General features: G+C 42.9%; 2 protein-coding genes across 4 annotated transcripts; one reads left to right on the forward strand and one right to left on the reverse strand.

The window, feature by feature from the left end:
* Positions 1–1168: 1168 nt before the first annotated feature.
* Positions 1169–4368, reverse strand: MIS18A (MIS18 kinetochore protein A). Of its 2 annotated transcripts, none has more exons than XM_035315611.1 (5): positions 4130–4368; positions 3970–4036; positions 3697–3819; positions 2352–2445; positions 1169–1600 (listed from the first exon to the last, which is right to left on the reverse strand). In XM_035315611.1, the coding sequence occupies exons 1-5, from the start codon at positions 4341–4343 to the stop codon at positions 1520–1522; spliced, it is 579 nt and encodes a 192-aa protein (XP_035171502.1). In that variant the 5' UTR covers positions 4344–4368; the 3' UTR covers positions 1169–1519. The 2 variants fall into 2 exon arrangements, 1 of the variants encoding a protein (XP_035171502.1); XR_004747639.1 differs by having other exon boundaries at positions 1546–1600; positions 2352–2481.
* A 515-nt stretch (positions 4369–4883) lies between these two features.
* Positions 4884–18753, forward strand: MRAP (melanocortin 2 receptor accessory protein). Of its 2 annotated transcripts, XM_035315622.1 has the most exons (4): positions 4884–5244; positions 9912–10011; positions 17508–17704; positions 17901–18753. In XM_035315622.1, exons 1-4 carry the CDS (start codon positions 5139–5141, stop codon positions 17906–17908), a joined length of 411 nt encoding a protein of 136 aa, XP_035171513.1. In that variant the 5' UTR covers positions 4884–5138; the 3' UTR covers positions 17909–18753. The 2 variants fall into 2 exon arrangements, with proteins under 2 accessions (XP_035171513.1, XP_035171514.1); XM_035315623.1 differs by lacking the exon at positions 17508–17704 and having other exon boundaries at positions 4916–5244.
* Positions 18754–19128: the final 375 nt, after the last annotated feature.

Here is a 19128-nt window from a genome sequence, read left to right on the forward strand (position 1 = left end):
ATTTGGACATCAAATAATCAGAAAAATATTAAGTTCATCTTTGAGTCTTGCTGCTTCTTAATCAGAGGACACTTAAAAAGACAGCATACTTTTTTGTCCCAGTCTTTGGTCAAAAACTTTGAGATGTTTGTGTCTGAGAAAAGGAAAGTTCCATTGAGATACTGATGAGCTTAGCTTGCATCCCTGCTCCCACAGTATTTAATACTAAGGAAATCCACATATTAGAAAACATGTGGAAGGGTTATGTCTGAAAAGGCAGGTGTATCAAGCCACCAAATGCAAGCTCTCCTTGACAAAAGTGTATTCACTATACAATGAAAAACATCAATCTCCAATTAAATGGCAGAACAGTTCTCTTCAGCCACATAGCAAGAAGTCTACAATGTAACTGACCAGCAAAATCATGCTACTGGGGAAACTGCCTCAAAAAGGATACTAGAATAATTTGATTGGAAAGATTAGTGCTCATGACTTAACACCTGTCAGACATTGTTACAAAGTGGTTTAGTTACTTGAACATGAAAGGCTAAGAGAGACAATCAGACAAGCCAAATAGAATGCTACTTAAAACAGAGGAAAGAAGATAGAGGGTGGGGTGTTGGAAAATAAAGAAGCTTTCAAAAGAAACAGTACTTCCAGTGGTAAAAAGAATGGGAAACTCACTCCAAGCTTTTGGAAAAGATTTAAAAATTAGTAGTAAAGATTAGTTTGGGGGTAATGTGGAAAAGAAAAGCAAAATTATTCTTCACTTAAGACTATTTTCACTTGCTTTTCATTTGTTTTATTGTTAAAAAAATTCACTGAGAACACCATATCAAAAACCCTAATGGTTAAATACACAAAACAAAGTAAAAATCAAAATATCTTCACTGAAGCAAAGTAATGACAATCATTCTTAATTAACATTGAATTCACTGCTCAAACATACACCAGGCTTTGCTTAAAGGTGCACTGCTACCAGCCTTGTTTGTTTTCCTTCCCTTGAAGCTGTCACACATGACCTTCAATATTGCATGGAAAGCCATTTAATCAAATGCTTTTAAAGCCTTCTTTACAGTTATTTCATTTTAGCCTTGAGCTAGCAAAAAAGAAGTGAGCACAGGTCAGACAAAGGCTATAGAGACAAAAAAAAGTTGCATATATTGCTACTTCAACTAAAGTCATTTTATTTTTAATCAGTTTAGGAAAGATACAAACCCAGTTCAACAGATACAGGTTTGCAGCTAAATTAGGAGATAAATGCTTTGTCTTCAGAGGTAAAAAATTAAATATTTACATATGAAACAAAAGTCTATACAATTTAAAAACTCTTCCTGGGGTATTCTCTTTAGAGGAGAGGGAACTCCTCATCTGTGGTGAAGAATTGTAGTCAGTATTGTTCTACTGCAACATGAGCCACCTCTGTCTTTCATTTCTTTGCTCATCTTTCACAGTGTTCCCACAGATTCCAAAGTATTAGAAGGACAAGTTTCACACATATCCTTCTCCAGCAGTTAGTTTGGATGCAGGAAGTTTTCTTTCAAAGATTCTTGTGAAGAGAATCAATACTCGATTCAACAGCAGTCAGTCTTGCCTCCAGAGCCTGCAGTACGGTGTCTGCCTGTAATGAAAACATGGAAAGATGCTTGGTTACAAACAGAAATCAACAATACAAAGAACACACATCGATGTCAGCAAGAGCTCAAGTTTGATGATGCATCACCAATTCTATTTGATTCTATTCCTGCTACGTCCATACTTTGAAAGTTTACTCAGCTTAACATTAACTCTCTATGTACACAAAACTATAATTCTCTTTAGCCTTGCTTCGTGTCAGATTTACCCATTCACCTTTTGCTAGACAACCCTCCACTTTCAGAGACAATCTGATTATGCTGTGCTTCCAACTATCCCCAGCTACAAACAGAATCTTTGTGGAGCAAAATATCACTCCTTACACAGTACCTCAATACAAAGTAAGAGCAAAAGCACAAAGTCAGTTTAAATGCAAGACAATCCTATAGAAGAGACAGGATTCAAGGCTAAGTGAAAGTGTGGAGGTTGGGCCTGATGATTATTCCAGGGCCCTTCCAACTTAAGCTGTTCTATGAACTGCCAAAGTCAAGCCACCGTTCTGGTGACACACAAATTTAAAGTTGTATTTGATAAATAGAAAACGCTAGTTAATGTGAAAATTAGAAAGGAAGTTACTGAAAGCCTTAGATAATAAAACAGCATGAAGTGATATCATATGTTAAAACCCACAGAGCTGATCTGGATGAAGTTACAGGTTGCTCTGCAGAAACAGTTTAAGGATATTAGTATTTCACAGTGGTGACATACACAAAAAATGATGCAAGATCAAGTCTTACCCTTTCTAGTGCTTCTTTCAAGGCAGCTCGGCTTTCAAGTGTTAAAGGTTCTTCATCAGCAAAAGCCTGCTTTTCTGAAGATCCTAAAATGTAACTGATATGCTACAGTTTAGATCATGCACTTTTCACCCTGAAGGCTGAAGAACGAGCATAGGATTCATACACCATTCTCAATGATTATAAAATTACAATACACTAGCACAGCAGAAGCATGACTCCAGCAACAACAACAAAATTTAGTCATGTTGCAAACAAACTGTTTGGTGGAATGAAACCAGTTTTAAGTTCAAAACTAGCAAGACATCACTTTATAGAAGCCAGAACTCCAAAAGTTAGTCAGTGCTACAGGACATCATTAAAAGTCATGAAGAAACTAAAACAATGTAGCACTAGCTGTGAGAACTGATCATTATCTCCATTCCCCAAGAAAATGCCACTTTGCAACCACATTACAGTCCTCCAGAGACTTTTACTGCCATGGAAAAAGCAAAGTATCATAGCTGTGGAAAGAGGAGTAAATAGTATTCAGAGCAGGAAGGAGAACATCGATATAGGTTTGGCAGAACAGTCTGGAACTTAATAAAAAGCAAGCATACTAAAAACAAGCCCCACACAGGGGAAACAATAGCTTATTAGTGGTACTATAGTAACACTCGAATAAAAGATAAGAGCGTGGGGACTGAATTCTGGATGTACTTATCGAGGAACAATTTAAGACCAGTTTCAAGTGCTACAAATCAGATAAAACCAATATGATGGCAGACCTTCATTTTCCAGACAGATTTTGACTGTAAAACTGTTACATAGGAGCACACACTCAATCTTAAGATTTGCTTGTACCTGCTGAAAAGGAACACCAGCCAACACACCTCAGACCTCAGCCTAAGCCCCTGTGCCTGGGTTCTCTGCTGATGACGTGAACCTCCAATAGTCTGGAGCCAGGAATATTTTGTATTAGATATGACTGCAGGTAGTCAGCACACTGCAGGTATTAGCTATGACTGCAAGGTCTTTTTGTTGTCTAGAACAGAGCAAGTATGTACTCACTTATGAGAAACTGAGAAGGAACCCTCCTGTGTTGTTTACAGGAATTTTCACAGAAGGTAAGCTTTTTCTGATATAGGTGACCCTGATACTTTCCTTTTCTAGTATTTGTCTAACATTACACAGATGGTGCAGCTACAACTTCAGCACCACGACGCTAGCAGCAGTAACACAGAAGACTGCTCTAGAACAAGGTGCAGAAACTGCTCTTTTTATGCACACTAAGAATATTAGCGGTGGCAACCTTCAATATGACACCTGGGCATGAGGTTTATCTTAGCGATAAGAATCCTGCCTTTACCTTTCAATCGAGTCAACGCTGAAACAGAATAAATCCCTCTTGTAGTCAAGATGTTTTGGGGTGCATCTGTAGATGTTGCCGAGAGTCATTGAGCAGCCAGAGCAGAACAACGTCTCAATCATGCTTTAAGAGAAAAAAAAAAAAAAAAAAGCACATTACACAAGAAGAAAAATAAAGATAGAAAGCCCCCTGTCCACAACATTATTCCAAAACGGGCTCATCCAAGTGTGACTTGGAGCCTCCTTCGCGCCGCCACCCGGCGCCCCACCTCACCATCCGCACTCGCCGGGCCGCTTGGACAGCTTCTGGTCCTTGTCCACCGAGACGCTTGCGGAGGCACCTGGGGGGGGGAGGCGGGGAGAGAGGTGACCAACGGCCACCAACGGCCACTAACGGCCGTTAACGGCCCCTAACGGCGGCGCCCAGCACTCACTGCGCAGCAGGACGCAGCCCGTCTCCTCGTCGTTGGTCACCCAGCTCAGCGTGTCGCCTACGGGCCGCTTGCAGCCGGCGCACAGGAACACCATGGGCATCAGGTCCTCCTCGTCGCCCTTCGCCTGCCCTGCCAGCGGTGGCTGAGGGCTCCCCACCGCGTCCCGCTCGCCGCCCACCTCCAGCAGCGACGGCGACGAGCCCAGCTCCGCCATGCCGCCCGCTTTCGAACGGCCCGCGCCGGAAGCGGCGGTGACACGCTTCCGCCCGCCCGTCCTCCCGCCGGTGCCAATAGCGTCCCGGGGGGCGGGGACTCTGCATGTAGACACGCCCCCTTTCCGTAACCACGCCCACCTAGATCCACGACCACGCCCTCTAATGGCCACGCCCCTTGGGAGCACCTCCCATTTGCGGCCCCGCCCCCCTGGCGCTTAGGCCCCGCCCCCTCCAGCCGCTGCCTCGGGGCAGTCCCAAAATGGCGGCCGGGGCCGGTCGTCGTGAGGTGACCCCTGCGTAGGGTGCGCCCCGCGGGGCCTGGCGTGCTGCCCTCTGCTAGGGGAACCTCAAATACCGCCCCTAAGCACACTGCGCCCAGAAATTCCCCCAAGCAACCTCTTCCCCGTAGCTCCCCAGGATGTCTCGTTGGTTTCTCAGCCTCCACGATGCCGTTGGCACGCATCCATCCCATCCCCAGCCCTCCTGGCTGAGCTCTCCCCATGTCCCCGCCAGCGCCAGGCGTGCTAGGAACACCCTAACGGCCCTCCGGGGAGCGAGGCTCACGCCTGAGGGCGGCTGTCCCTCCTCTGTCAGGCGCCGCTATCAATTTCTGCCAAGCGCGGTCGGGCACCAAGGCAGTCCTTGAGCTGCGGGGTGATTTACACAGGCATCGCTTACGCAACCTCTTTCTGAGGGCGCTGAAGCACAATGAGGGGAAAAAAAAAAAAAAAAAAAAAAAAAAAAAAAGAAGTATTTGGTTGGAGTTCTGAGCTGGTTTAAAATGCACTCCCGACATGGCCAACAGGACCAACTCGTCGGAGTACTTTTGGTCCTATGAGTATTACTGGGATTACATAGACCCGATCCCGGTGGATGGAAGGAAGCTGAAGGTTAATAAATGTAAGTACTGCTGAGCCGTGGGTGCTGATCCAGCACGGGAAAAAACAGCGGGCAGGATGTGGCAGAGCTTGTCACGCTGTCTTGGTTTGGCTTCTTTGTAAGAGAGAGTTATGTCTGCGTGCCCAAGTGCCGTACCTGCGCAGTGCCCAGCAGCTCTTACTGCTGGCAGTGCAGCTCTTTGCTGTGCCTCACTGTGCTTCAAACTGTAAGGCTGACGATATTAGCTCTTATTTAGAAGGACAGATATTTTTCTTAACCGTTTGCTAAGTATAAACCTTATGCCGTGCATATCTGTAGTGTGGGGTGTGAGCTACCTGCTTGCTACTCCCAGAAAAGTCGGCTACCTGAGCACAGTTTTTTTGTAAGACTATTCTGTTTTGTCTTGGGACGTATGGCTTACATTGCAACTGATAAACATTTAAAACCTTGGTAAAGGAAGATGTTTGTGTTTCCACCAGCCAGGAACAACAAGCTGAAAATATATTCTATTGCTTTTCCTCCTGTGATTTACTGCTACTGAATTGTAAGATAAAGTAGTAATATACATTATCATCAAAACACTTGTTGCCATGAAAGCTTATTCTGCTGGGTTTAGGAGTATATTTTCAAAGTGCCTAATGTGACATAATGTTCTCTGAATTCAGCTAGGGACAGCTAATTCCATTTCACACTTGGTTTTGCACAATGGCATAGCAATGTATTTTTACTATTATTTAAGTCTTTTTTTTTTTTTTCCTAATGTAACTGTGTTGGTTTGGGTTTACTAAAATAAAATCAGTTATGTCATGAGGGATTAACTTAAATGGGTATAGCTGGATGGATTGATGTAGATCAGAGGCGAGCATATAGGCACATTTGAGCCACTAAGGCTATGGGCAGTGCTCTCCTGGGATTCCTGTCAAGTCTCTCTCTTTGTATCCTTGTCTGAGTGATACAGCTGTGGGCTTTACTGATCCCTATTCAGTTAACTGAAGACAACTGCAGCTACACGGGTATGGTAGTCACTGGCTCTAGAAAAGATTTTTTGCCCACTCTGATGAGCCTTGCGTTTATTGCCTCCAACTTTGGTACCAAGAGTGACATACCTTAAATAAGGTGGTGTAGATACCCACAGCCTTCTATATATAAAATCCTGCTCCAGAATACTGTAGAGCAGCATTTGGTGCTGCTGGGAACAGGCAGGTTATGAGCAGCTTTACACCACTTTTCTAATTCTCTTAATTTTAAAGTCACGGCAGATAATTGCCCCCAGATTCCTCCAGGGAACCTCTGAAATGCCAACTTTAGCAGGCTGTAAGTCCCCTGTATGTGGCTGGCTTAGCAGAATTTTTTTGTATTTGTTCTCTCACCCTGAAGACACAGAGAAGTCTGACACCTGTCAGGTCTTTTTGTATTCTGAGGAGGTGACTTGTGTGACCACACTTTGTGTTTACACATCCAGTCTGCTCCTTCAGCATCTTCAGCTCATTGATGGAATAACAAAGGAGTGGAGGCCTCCCACATGCAAAATTTCCTACAAGTTCCTGCTGCTGGTGATTGAATAATGGAGGAAGAACATTGTGAGTGAAGACCTTTACTGACCAAAAAGCTGCAGGCAAAGATGGTGCCCTGTTAGGCACCAAGGAAATCGTCCTTAGGCTCAGCATTGAGAAACAAATCTGCAGGAAACCACGCTTCCGTATTTCAGCTGCCCATCTCCCAGGCAAAGAAGAAAAAGAAAGAGGAAATATTATGGTGTGGGATATACCATTTTTCCCCTCTGCAGGCTAATGTTAAGGCAATTTGTGTCCCCTGGGGCAGCTGCTTATGTAAGGTATTTCTAGGCAGCATGCCAAAATGGAGCTCTGCTCCGTGATTTGTGTCTTTAAAAAGCCCACGTTGGCTGTATCAATTTCTAAATTACAAATGTTGGGTTTGGTTTCCTGATAGGCAGGGAAGTTAAACTGATGGTTTGGGGGTTTTGTGCTTCCTATAAAAACAGACATTTTTCCATGTCAGCGGTCCAGGAGGAATGGACACTGCGTCATCTTAGTACTTTTATTCTTCCTTCTCCAAATTCCATTGGGAGAGCAAGCTATAATAATTTTGCAGCTGGTTTGTTTCTTCCTTGCTTTGAGGGAAAGGGCTAGTCAAGGAATGAAGATACTTTGTAGGTTTTCCTGTCTTTACAAAATCTTTACGTTCATATATTTTCTAAAGCTGCTGTTGGGATTATTGTCTTCGTGTGCTTGGAAATCTGTAAACAAACTAGATTCAGCAAATCCTTGCCTGTTGGGCTGAAGATGAAATGTGATCATTTCTCCTTACATAGGGCCATGAACATTCCAGGTTTGGCAAAATATGGGATATCTCCAGTATTAAAATAACGGGATTGACGTTCCAGAGGGCCTCTGGTGATGGAGTGCAATGGGACTTGAGCACTTGTTTAGGTGCATTGCAGAATCAGCCCAAATAAATTATACATTTGTCATAACCCTTGGGATGGAATGATAACTCCCTAATTCAATCTTGCCATATATTTTTTTTAATTTAATATGAAACAGAGACCTGTATCTCTGCACTATCTTTCCTCTGTTACGTGGCCTGTCCCTAAAGCATGGTGAGAATGTGTTTGTCTCATGAAAATGAATTTAAATCCAGTGATAAAGACTTGGTCTTGCTTTCTGTTAATAGTGTTGTGCACTTCTATCCATTTTGTGTAAAAATAATAAAAAGCTTAATGGGCCCATGAACGAATAAGACATTTAAAACAAATACACACCCATACAAAAGGTGACTGTAAAAGTTAGCAATAGAAGAGCTTTTTATAGATTGTTAAAATATGTTATCCCAGTTCAGAAAAAATCCTAATTGCAAGGCTTTAAAAACAGTCAGGAAGTTTCTGTTTATCCCTCGTGTATCCCCCAATTTCCCCTGAGATCTGAAACAAATTCGATTAGCTTCCGTGAGTTCCATGGATCATACTAAAACTGCTCTTAAAAGATAAAACTAAAATAGCTGTGATACGGAGTGCTACAGATTCCAGCTCTTCATTTCTGTCCACTTGGCTTTGAGCACTTAAATACTGAGCTTTTCAAAACATTCCTGGATCATGAGCTTTTTGGTTTTGGTTTAGTTTTTTTAGACAGAAGTCAACAATTCTCCCTTGAGGAGCTGGGACTGGCCAGTAGCACCCAGTCACTGTCTTCCCTAATTTTTGGAAGAGTAGGGCAGAATATTAGCCCTCGCATCCTAATTTACCTTCCTCTGAAGTAAAGCTCAGTAAAACTTTGTTCAAAAGGGGAAGAATAAAATAAGCCGATGCTCCAGAAGTCATTTTGCACGTTCTCATTTCTCGGTAGCCCAGCCAAAACTCAGCTCTCTGATAAGACTTTCGCTGGGTCAGCTCTAGTTTAAGGTTTAAAGGAGCTGGAATAACTCCCCCTAATCTCTTGGTGGCTGTGATGACAACACGTTCTGAACTTTTTCACAAAGAAACACCTAATCAAACATACTGGACCTGTTTCAAAGAACATGAATGTTTTTTGTCCTTTGAGATAGAAGATTTATTTTATCCTGGTCAATATTTGTCTCTGGAGTCAATGACCCTTCTTTTTCACCTCACTCTAAGTGGGTAGCCAGTGATGAATTCAGGGCATTTCTCGGCTTGTGCCTGGCCCAACAGCCAGCCTTTCCAAGGCTTTAAATGGGAAGTTTACCACTGCACTGATCCCAGCAAGGAGCATGTTGAACCAGTGACCAAATGTGCTACTGGGGCAGGAGCAGATTCATCCCATCTAATAGCAAGCCCATAACTGAGGCAGTAATTTCAGCAGCACTGTAGCCTTAAGTCATTAAGGACCAGGTCCCAGAACTCTTTCTGAGCCCCATTAGCATTGTTTTTTTCCTTTCACTAATTTAAAAAACAAAAAAGTTTTCATCTGAATCAGAGATAGCAGCAGTGGCAGGACCTTAGGATGGTTTAAATCAATTCTAAACACATGCTTCAGTGCTAGGAATCCACTTACTTGTTCCTTAAAGAACTCAGTCCTGGTAAAGTAGGCTTCATTTTGAACAATTTCATGTTGATGACAGAAGTATTACAGCTGGACAGGGGACAATCCACAGTCTCTTCCACTGGACTGTTGTGTTAGGAGGGTCACAAGTGCTTTTCAACACGCTTTCCTGTGTGAAGGTCCAGTATTTCCTAGTAGAAAATATTTTCAAAGCTAGAATTCCCTCCCTAAAAGCATCCTCTTGAGGGTCCCGTGTAGTACCTTTTCACCTGAGGGCAGGATGTGGCCATACCCTGAGCAGTAGCAGCTCGGTCTTGAGTGCAGCACTGCTGACAGCACTGTGGTTTTGTAAAAGGAACTGTATTCCCTGCAAACAGCCAAAATGGAAAAACATCCTAAGTACTCAGGATGTTTCTTTCAAAAATATGCGTAGTCCTGGTCACCATCACACTTACTCCATTTTTTCCAGCCTTTCCCCAGCCCTGGCCATCTACTGTCACAATAAATTGCTAGGAGGCTCTTAAGACTTTTAGCACATTGGCACTCACATTCCCCTCTCTCATTAAGTTGAAGTAGTTCCATGACACACCTTTCTTACAGATCATAAACTATATTGCTGTGTTGTGCATTTACTGTGTTACCAGTGACAGAATTACTGTGTTGTGTCCACAGATTCTATTGTCATAGCCTTTTGGGTTGGACTTGCTGCCTTTGTGATGTTTCTTTTCCTTATTTTGCTGTATATGTCCCGCTCTGGATCAAGTCCAGTGAAGTAAGTACAATCAGAAGTGAAGTAAGTATGGCTAAGCGTGATAAAACAGTCTGCATGAAACATCCGTCCACTGCTTCGAATGATCCAGCAATTACATGCAACGTTTATAATTGCACACCGAGATGACACTTGTTATGTTATTATTTGGTTTGAGTGCCTCTCAACCCACTGCTATTCACTGTTGGTATTAATCACCTGGATAAAAATAGGAATTCCTAACTGTTGGGGTTTGCTGATGAGAGAAAGAGGGGGGAACAGTAAAGCACAAGGACAGAGAGGTCTGGTCTACCTGGTGTCTTGGCAAGCAATGTACATTTTACTTATGCCAGCTATCGAGGTTGTGTTTTACAAAAGTAAGTGCCTGCTTTATGCACAGGATGAGGGAGTGCCCCATGTAAAGCACACCCGGGAAGGAAGTGGGAATGAGGATGGTAAAGTAGGCGAACATGAGCTCCCAATGCAATCCTGTAAGCCTTGATTAAATTAAGAGAAAACTTATAAGTGAGATCACAAAGGTAATAAAACTATGTGTGGCATTGCATAGACCATTCCAAGAATGCTGTACCTATATTACAATACACTCTTTAAAGGGGGTTTTAAAGAAGTTGGGAAAAAATGGGGGAAAATTGAGATCCAGAAGATGTATCCTACAGTGAGAGAAATATACTTAAATCAATTAGTTTCTCAAGGAGCAGCGGCTCAAGGATGCTCGTTATGAACTATCTGTTTCTATCTTTAGAACAGCTTTTAGTCTCCAAAAGCCCCATGATAACAATCAAAGGGTAAAGTGTGGTAAAGTATTAAACTGTAATGCCTGGAAACTGATGCTTCTCAAGCTCAGGTGTACCGCGTGTTTTATCTGAGGGCAATGATTCACTGGGACAATTTAGAGTGGTATATTAAGTTGGTTGTGATTCATTCTTTTTTTTTTACTTGATGACTTAACATCTGAAAACGCAGTTGTATTCATCCCAAAATTACGGTGAGGAGTCAGTGGGCTATCACTCTGTGTCCTGTTGTGCAGAAGTGAAATGAGTGGCTCACACCCTAAATACTTTTAAGTTCATGGAATTTAAATTAACTCTGTGAAAATACTGATGTATAACTCTCTGAAGATCTAGGCTTATTTCCTATTCTTTTCATGTTTGGCAAATCCTGGCAATAAGTGGCAGTACCTTCCTTCCCAAGGTGGCCCATATCTGAACTGCTGTCCTTCAGCATAGTAAGCCCTGGGTAAAACTGCAAACACACTTAGTCAGAGGCAATATTAATCATTTGGAAGTGTAGTTGTGAAATGACTTGAAGCACCTGCCAACCACAAGCATGTAGCATTCACAATACCAGTCAGCTTAGGAGTGAAACAGAGTGGTCCAAGTGGGTTTTCTCTTGGGCCAGAATCTCCTGCCATTAGCCTCAGGCCATTTCCCTGCAATTAAAGCTTACAGGTGCCATTCTGTTACTCTTACCTCTGTCACTTAATTCAAATCTCAGTAGAAGTACTATTCACCTAATGGTGAGTTAAAACAGAGTTGGTTTCAAGCTAGCGACTAGCCCCATAAAGCACGATGATAATTTTCAGGCTCGAAGAGCGTGTGCAGTACATGTAGCTCTGTAGAAGGACATCTAGATTTACAGGGAGATCCCAGATGGGCATGTTACTGTCAGCCAGGCTGTCTTTTACAGCTGGGCTTGACAAAACAAGGAAATATCCACCAGTGGCAGATGGGTGGAATAGCTAACCTGTTTTAGAGTGTTTTTACCCTGAAAAGAGAGGCTGAGTAAAACCCCCACTGGACAGGCGTGTCCCCAGTCCTCCAAAAGATGACAGACACTCTCCTGTGAAGAACCGGGTAGGGGCTGTAGGGGATGTGCTCGATGCAGACACAGTGCCCACCGATGCGCAGCACCCACGTGCTGAGTGGGAAGGTAGTTCTAACGCTGCCTGCCAACTTGAACTTTGTCTAAGGACAGGTTTCTGTTTGCAGCTTTCTACGTTTGGTTTACTTTGTTTGCTGCTGGGTTTTCTGGCAAACACATTTTATGCAAACAGGGATGCATTTGCCCGCTGCTCCTCCTAATCTGATCAGGACACAGAAAATTCAGCTCAGCAAATTAGGCAGAGGTTCAAGATTAGGTCACAAACAAGTGGAGGAAAGCAAGGGTATAATATGGCAGAAAAAAAAAATAACACTAATAGTCTAATTTATTGGCACCCTCAGACCTCTGGCATGCTCACAAAAGGTAACAGCAACAATAAAAAAGGCAACTTGCCCAAATAAACCACAAAGCAGGAGGCAAGCTAATAATACAAGAAACACATGGAAGTGGACATAAAATTACATGGTAACAGAGGCCTGTTCCCATTAATTTAATGTTACTGAAAATACTAAAAACTGGCAGAAGTCTGCACGCATTAATATCTCGGTGTGTTTAGAAGATTTTTTTTTTAGAAGTATCTTTTTTAAAGTCACTTTGATAATGTGTTACTGAATTACATTCTGGGCTTACAAATACATCCCCAGTATGTTCAGTCTTGCCCATTGAAAGAGCTGTTGCGACCAAGGAGGCTTTGTGGAAAGCCCAGGAATCATGAATGGAAAGCAGTGTTGGATGAGGTTTGCTTCGGGCTTTAAAGCATCCTGTCTTGTCATTTTTCTATGCTTAAAATATACTGAAAAACAAACAAACAACAACAACAAAAATTTACAGCTAAAAAAATTATTAAAACCTCCAAAATTGCTTTTTTGGATTGAGCTCCTTTTGTTTTCTAACCACCTGCTCCAGTTACATTTCTCTCCGTTCCAGCAATAAAATATAGTAAAATGCCTGAAAAAAAAAAAAAATCCTCCTGTTAACTTCCACCATCCTCCTCTTTCTTCTTTTTTTTTTTTTTTTCTGTAATCCATTCATTATCCTTGGCATGAATATCAACTGTACTCAGTACAGATATCTCCTTACTTTTTTGCCATGATAATTGTGACACCTTCGCCTAACAAACGTGCATGTGCACCACTGGTCAAGGCTGGGGAACTTTTACCTTCTCAGTTTCTGTGCTCATCTGTCTCCCTGTCAAACCCAGGGGCATATAGGACGTTATGTTCTGCTTCAGCTTGCTCAATTGCTTGGTGAAACGAGCATGCTTTCACATCTGAACATAGGAGTGTATCTTTTTGCTTTCACTTGTCCTCAGCTGACCGTCGGGCAAACCCCTACTGCCCTAGGTCAGCTGTCTTTATTGTCAGCTGGGTCTCTGTGGGGTCCCTGAGGATTACATTTTGGCCTTGTACGACATGCAGTGATCACCTCTCTTCCACCACTGTGTACGCCGATGTCTTAATATGCTGGCAAGGCTATGACATCTACCACAGGATAGTCTGCTGATTTTTAGCCGCATACCCCTACTGAAAAGAAGTCAAAGTGTCTTCCGAAAGCCATATGCAATGACTAGATCTACTTATTCCACCGCATAGTCCTTAGATGCTGAGAGGTTCCAGACCCAAAGCTGTGGTCTGATTGCACCACACTCTTCTCTACCACACAAAGTGGTTTGGTGCCAAGTCAGATGAGCAAGCTCAAGAGAGGGGCGAGGGTTGATCCTTGCAAGACAGCTGCAAGAAAGAACCCATGTCCCAGTCCCTTTTGTCACCGTTATGCCATCCCTACGAAAAGAAAGAAAAAATGGTTTGGGACCAATTATTTCAAACCCATTAGCGTGCCAAGGAAGTTTCCACACTATTGTAATCAAGAGCCAGCACTAACATTTGCATCAGCTATATTTCTTACCATCCAACATGATATATCCAAGTGATATATATATTTCTGTTCTTATGGATATGTAGTGATACAGAAAATAGGGTTAGTGGCTGGAAACATCTCTGACTGGAGACTTGAACTTGATGCAGAGAATGAGGGCAGGAAACACAACTTCCTAGTCCTCTCAGGGGAAACCTGTGTTCCCACTGGAGGCTGTGCATCCCCGATGGCCTGACTGAGGCTGCTGTGGACATCTGAAGTCTTCCGACAACCACTTGACTCCCAGACAGTATAATGTAGGGAGGAAAATAAAGGAAGATCTGCGTATCTCATCCCTTATCAACATGTCTTGCTGTCATGGTAGCCTCAGAGGTGGAATCTACCAAGTGACTCTTGACTCCTTGGCAGCATGACCCTTGCTGACTCTTGCAATAAGAAACCTGACTCACTGTTTTGATGTTTTTCCCCCTAACTACAACCACCTTTTATCCAGTATTGCTGGGGCATACAGTAACATAGTTTCAGGATCCCTCTTGCCAGACAGAGATGTGTGACTTGGCTTTAAAACGCTTATTCTGCAGCCAGCTTTTGTCTCAGTTTGCAGGTGAGGGTTTCCTTCGTGGACAGACAGATAACCACTGCTTTGGTGGACAGACTGTACAATGTCCGTGTGCTCTTTCAATTCTCTGCTCCAGCTAGATCAATTGCAACAGCTGCTTCATTCCTGGAACTGGGGAACTAATCTGGATATTTGACAGCTCAGGGATTTTGATCTGTAGGACAAAAAAAAAAAAAAATAAGAAAGAAAAAAAATCAGTGGTAATATCCTACCTCTCACATCTCACATGAGGGCAGATAATTTTCCTTTTTTTTTAAAATATATATATATCTTCAGGATTGTAATATTCATTAGTGAACAACATAACCACTGTATCTCTCTTACAATAACAAAAAGTACCTATTCCTGTACACAAAGGCGGTCAATCTGATACTCAGGGCTCCAGTTTATATTCCTCCTGGTGACAGTAAGAAGTGCCATAGCTCTACTTGGCCATGCCACCTTGTCTTTGGGGAGAGGGAGTTCTTAATAATACTGTAGTAAGAAGGTCATCATGAGAGGTACTTCTCTGATTAAGCAGGTCATGCTCTGCTCCTGCTCTCTGCTTTCTTCAGCCCTCTCTTGCTTGTCTTTAAGACAGCTAAATCTTTAAAGCTGGCTTCCCATATGCAGTGTTCCTGAGGATCTATCCCAGATTCTCCCCAGTACAGTTTCTCAAACAGCAGATAATAAGCTTTGTTTTCCTCAAGGCTCTGGTTTCACGGGATGAAGCTGTCTTTCATGCCTCCATCATTAGGAGAACTTTCTCTTTTCATGCTGCCAGAACCAGATCCTTTTCATGCGAGGAGCTGTCAGACCCAGAGGAGCACAGGCTGTTGAAATGGTTAGCTATGAACTGTCAAAGCTGCTTACAAGACTTCACTCATCACAACTCAAATTACAGGGTCTTCACAGAAAAGTGCTCCTGCTCCTGCCATCAGAGGCTGACCACCTGGAGCACACGCCGTACCTCTTGGCAGGCCTCATGGCACCGGCGAGTCCCGTGACAGTCTGATGTGACACTGGTACAGTGGTGCTGAGCTTGCTCAGGGAGAACTAATGTCCAAGTGAAAAATAACAGTCGGGGGTCTTGTTTAGCACCAGCCACTGGCTGCATGTGCGTGTGAACTCACAGCCAGGAAGAGAGGTTTCTTACCAGTAATCGGTGTCCTTCCAAAGAGCTCATGCATGATTGACAGACCAAACTAAATAGATGAAAATTTGGAATTATGGTACAGTACTCCAGGCTTTCAAAGATAAGTCTGTCTCTAGAAGTCCATAAATACAGAATATTGACTCTCCTTTGTTTTTGTCTTTTTCTTAATATCTCTAGCTCTTCTGTGCTGTCACAATTTCTTGCTTTTAGGGAGAGCAGTACTTGAAAAAATCTGCAGCTCTCAATGAAGATTATTATTGCCAGGCTTTAAAATTAATTTTGTTTGAATACGTCCATCTTACCTGGCTGTCCGGTCTGTACTGTATGTCTGCTTGCTCTTCCTTGAATCATTGTATCTTGAGCTGCAGCTTTTGTTCAGAGTGATTTTACACGTACTTCCAGATCACTGATGAAAATGCTGAGCTGCATCCAGCGCCTATGGAGCCCGGCCTGAAACACCCACAGTCGGTGATCATTCTCCAGTCACTCTGAGAGAAGACTAACTCACTTAACACCTGCTTAATGGGTTTGGGGCATACTTCTTTTTAAAGAAATCAGTGCAGAATGTTACTTCAGATGCCTTGCTGCAGTTCATATACCTCACATACGTGCAGCTACCTTTATCTTCCAAATGGTATTCCCCTTAAGAAATGAAATCTGACATGTTTCACTGTCCTTGTCTTTCTATAAAACCACACTGTTGGGAATTACTTTTTTTTTTGTCCCTTGAAATGCTTGTTCAGTTGTACCTTATCTTAGTTTTAATTCCATGATTTTGCCTGGGGCTAGGGTCAGTTGCACAGGCTTGTAGTGACCTGGCTTGACCAGTTCACTCCCTTTGGGTACTGGGACACCAGGGCCCTTCCATCAAATTTCATCTCATCAAATTTCTTCACTGTTCCAAGGGTGGTTAAAGATTAACAAGAGCCAGCCAGAGCTCTCCTCAGGCAGTTTGCAGGTCTCTGGGATGCGAGTTCTCCCGCTGATATAAGAATGTGGATAGCTAGCTGATGATGTTTAGCTGCTTAATGGACTGGAAAGAAAGCATCCCATTTTGGTTAGAGTATTTTTGTCTTGCTTCTGTCAAACAGAGAGCAGAGAGATCTCTTGACTATGCCTGCATCACATCAAAGCAGACTCCAAGTCTGCCTGCCTCCATCCCATGGTGGGCGTATTGCTGAGACTTTGGGGTTTTGTTTTATTTATTCTTTTAATTACCGTTAAGCAAAATCCCTGCTGAATTTGTTTTGTCAGGCACAGATAGTTTAAGCTTTCACAAGTAAGTAATATAAATTCGAAGCTACAAAGTTGATATTTTCCTTCCTCCACATTATTCAAAATAATTATTTCACTTACAATTATTTTCCCAATTTTGTTACATTTGTCTAACCACTGAAACAAACGTAGCTTTTAGTCAAAGATCTCCTCTTTCTTGTCTGTTAATCTGTGGCAACAGGACATTAATAAGACTTTTCAAAAATATTCCATTTTCACTCACACTTCTGGGTTACATTTTTCTTCCCAGTGTAATTTTCCTCCCCACCTTTGAAGCCCTAAGAATATAATAGGAGTTGGGACCATCTTGTGTTTAGCCATACAGAACGCAATTTACTGCTTTTAGTCCAAAGCTATCTGCCATTTATTTTTTAAGGGTGAAGTTTGGGAAGCAGTTGGGAGGAGGAGACAGGGTGTGCTCTGCTGTTCTCATATCATCACCCCCTACACCCCACCACTAACTTGATTTTTTGGGCAGAACCATACATCTCTGCCCTGTTATTTGCCCTGAAAATGTCACACTTCCCTTGTCCTACCTTCTCTTTCTTGCTCAGATCCCCACCCCTCCTTAGACTGCCTTTTCCCAATCCTAGTGTCCGGGAACCTCTCCCAGATGTCACACATCTCTCTTGCTCTTGCCCCCAGTGTAAGCGGCTGTGTCTCTTGCACACTCACTCGGCTTACCCATCACTCCTAACCCCCTTCCTTTCCCAGGACCAGCCATCAGGGGTCCCTTCACTCTTGCTCCAGAACAAGTCATAGCAAAGATTCTGGTTTCCCCTTTAAAAATCCAGCTAAAGAACTGGATCAAGGGCTTAAGGGCTGGACTGAAGGTCTAATGTTGAGTGAGGGAGTTCACCAAATGTGGCTCACAGCTCACAATTTTGCTGTTGGTCACACTCCATTTGCAGGTAACGACATAATTCTGATGGTGGATAGAGAGGGCTGAAGTCCAGAAGCAACTCATGCTGGATTCAATGTCTTTTGAGTTGGGAGAACCATCACCTATATTTTTAAAACATTAATAATGTACTTGCTTATGAAATTGCTGCTGTCTTCCAAACTGTGTTCCCTGATAACAGTACATTGTTTCTTTCCACGTTACAGACAGGTGATTGTAGGGAACCGGGCAGAAGAAAGCAGTTCCAACAGCGAACAGCCTCACTGCGATGACCTCAGCAGCCCACACACAGATGCAGTTTCTCCTGGAACACCTAACTAACTGCCTTTCAGATGAAACTGGCATTCATGGAATACCTCTGCCTGAGCTAAAACTGGAACGGGTTAAACAGAAACAGCTAGAAAGTCCTCCTGAGTGTAGAGAAGATTAGTTCCTTAGGCTGCAGCTGGATTAGTTCAGGAAAAGAAGAAAAATGTCTTTCAACAAAGACCCAAACTGAAGAACCCTGGATGACTACAAGGCAGCACTAACCACTGTATTGGAGCAATGTTGCCGCAGTTCCCTGATTAGAACATTTTAGATTCTGATGATGCTGAGTGCAAATTTTCTCTCTCTTAAGTAAAGATTTAAAATCTTCTTTCAATTACGAGGTGCAAAGGGTGTGCTGCCCGCTGAGTGATTCTCATTAACACCCATTTGGCTGAGAGCAGATTTGCTCCTCCAGCAGAGTGTATAGCAGTTACGCCGCTTGTCCTGCAAAGAGTTCTGCTTTGCTTACCTGAGCGCGCACAGAGCCCTCTTATCCTCAGGGGTGTCTCTGCAGAATCAGCCTTCACTTGGTTTTCTTGCTGTGAAAGAAACCACCAACACATTGATCGGGCAGCACAACCAACCTTGTTTATAGCCACAGTGACACAAGTCATCTATTTCTGTCTCTGTCCTCAGCTCGCAATCTCATCAATTGCATCTTAGAGGCATCTCCCCTTGGCCATCCTCTGAAAAATAAGCAATAATGTCAAGTGCAACATCAACAATAAAACTTTGCTTTTGGAAGGGTTATATCTTGCTCCACTGACTTAACGGTCGGCAGTTCCCTCAAGGATAGAATATGCTTTGTATTTATTTTCCTATTGCAAAATTATATATACTTGGGTTAGTTAAAAATTATTAAAACACTGGTTAGCCAGAAGAGCCTTTAAAAAGCTAATGGCAGCATTCATTATCTCAAGTGATTGTGTCTTACTGAATAAACTCATTAGCTTTACCAATTGCCCAGAAATAGTTTTGCTGCCAGTCCCCTTTTGCTTTCTCTTGGAATGGCAGGTGGCAAAGAAACTTGAGACTGAACAGTCTTGAAATGGCATCTCAGGGCTACAGCAAGCACGGCACCATGACTGCAGAGTCGGGCTGTGGAAGGCAGCGAGGGCTGGAGTG

The sequence above is a fragment of the Oxyura jamaicensis genome, chromosome 1 (genome assembly GCF_011077185.1).
Source record: "Oxyura jamaicensis isolate SHBP4307 breed ruddy duck chromosome 1, BPBGC_Ojam_1.0, whole genome shotgun sequence".
NCBI lineage: Eukaryota > Metazoa > Chordata > Aves > Anseriformes > Anatidae > Oxyura > Oxyura jamaicensis.

What these genes read in the sequence shown, in the direction of transcription:
- MRAP (XM_035315622.1), top strand. Translation starts at nt 5,139, where the DNA reads ATGGCCAACAGGACCAACTCGTCGGAGTACTTTTGGTCCTATGAGTAT. An exon ending in GAAGCTGAAGGTTAATAAAT is followed by an intron (nt 5,245 to 9,911) that starts GTAAGTACTGCT and finishes TTGTGTCCACAG; the next exon opens with ATTCTATTGTCATAGCCTTT. An exon ending in TCTGGATCAAGTCCAGTGAA is followed by an intron (nt 10,012 to 17,507) that starts GTAAGTACAATC and finishes TTCCTTTCCCAG; the next exon opens with GACCAGCCATCAGGGGTCCC.
- MIS18A (XM_035315611.1), bottom strand. Translation starts at nt 4,343, where the DNA reads ATGGCGGAGCTGGGCTCGTCGCCGTCGCTGCTGGAGGTGGGCGGCGAG. An exon ending in CGGCCCGGCGAGTGCGGATG is followed by an intron (nt 3,820 to 3,969) that starts GTGAGGTGGGGC and finishes TTTCTCTTAAAG; the next exon opens with CATGATTGAGACGTTGTTCT. An exon ending in TGAAAGAAGCACTAGAAAGG is followed by an intron (nt 1,601 to 2,351) that starts GTAAGACTTGAT and finishes TTTTCATTACAG; the next exon opens with GCAGACACCGTACTGCAGGC.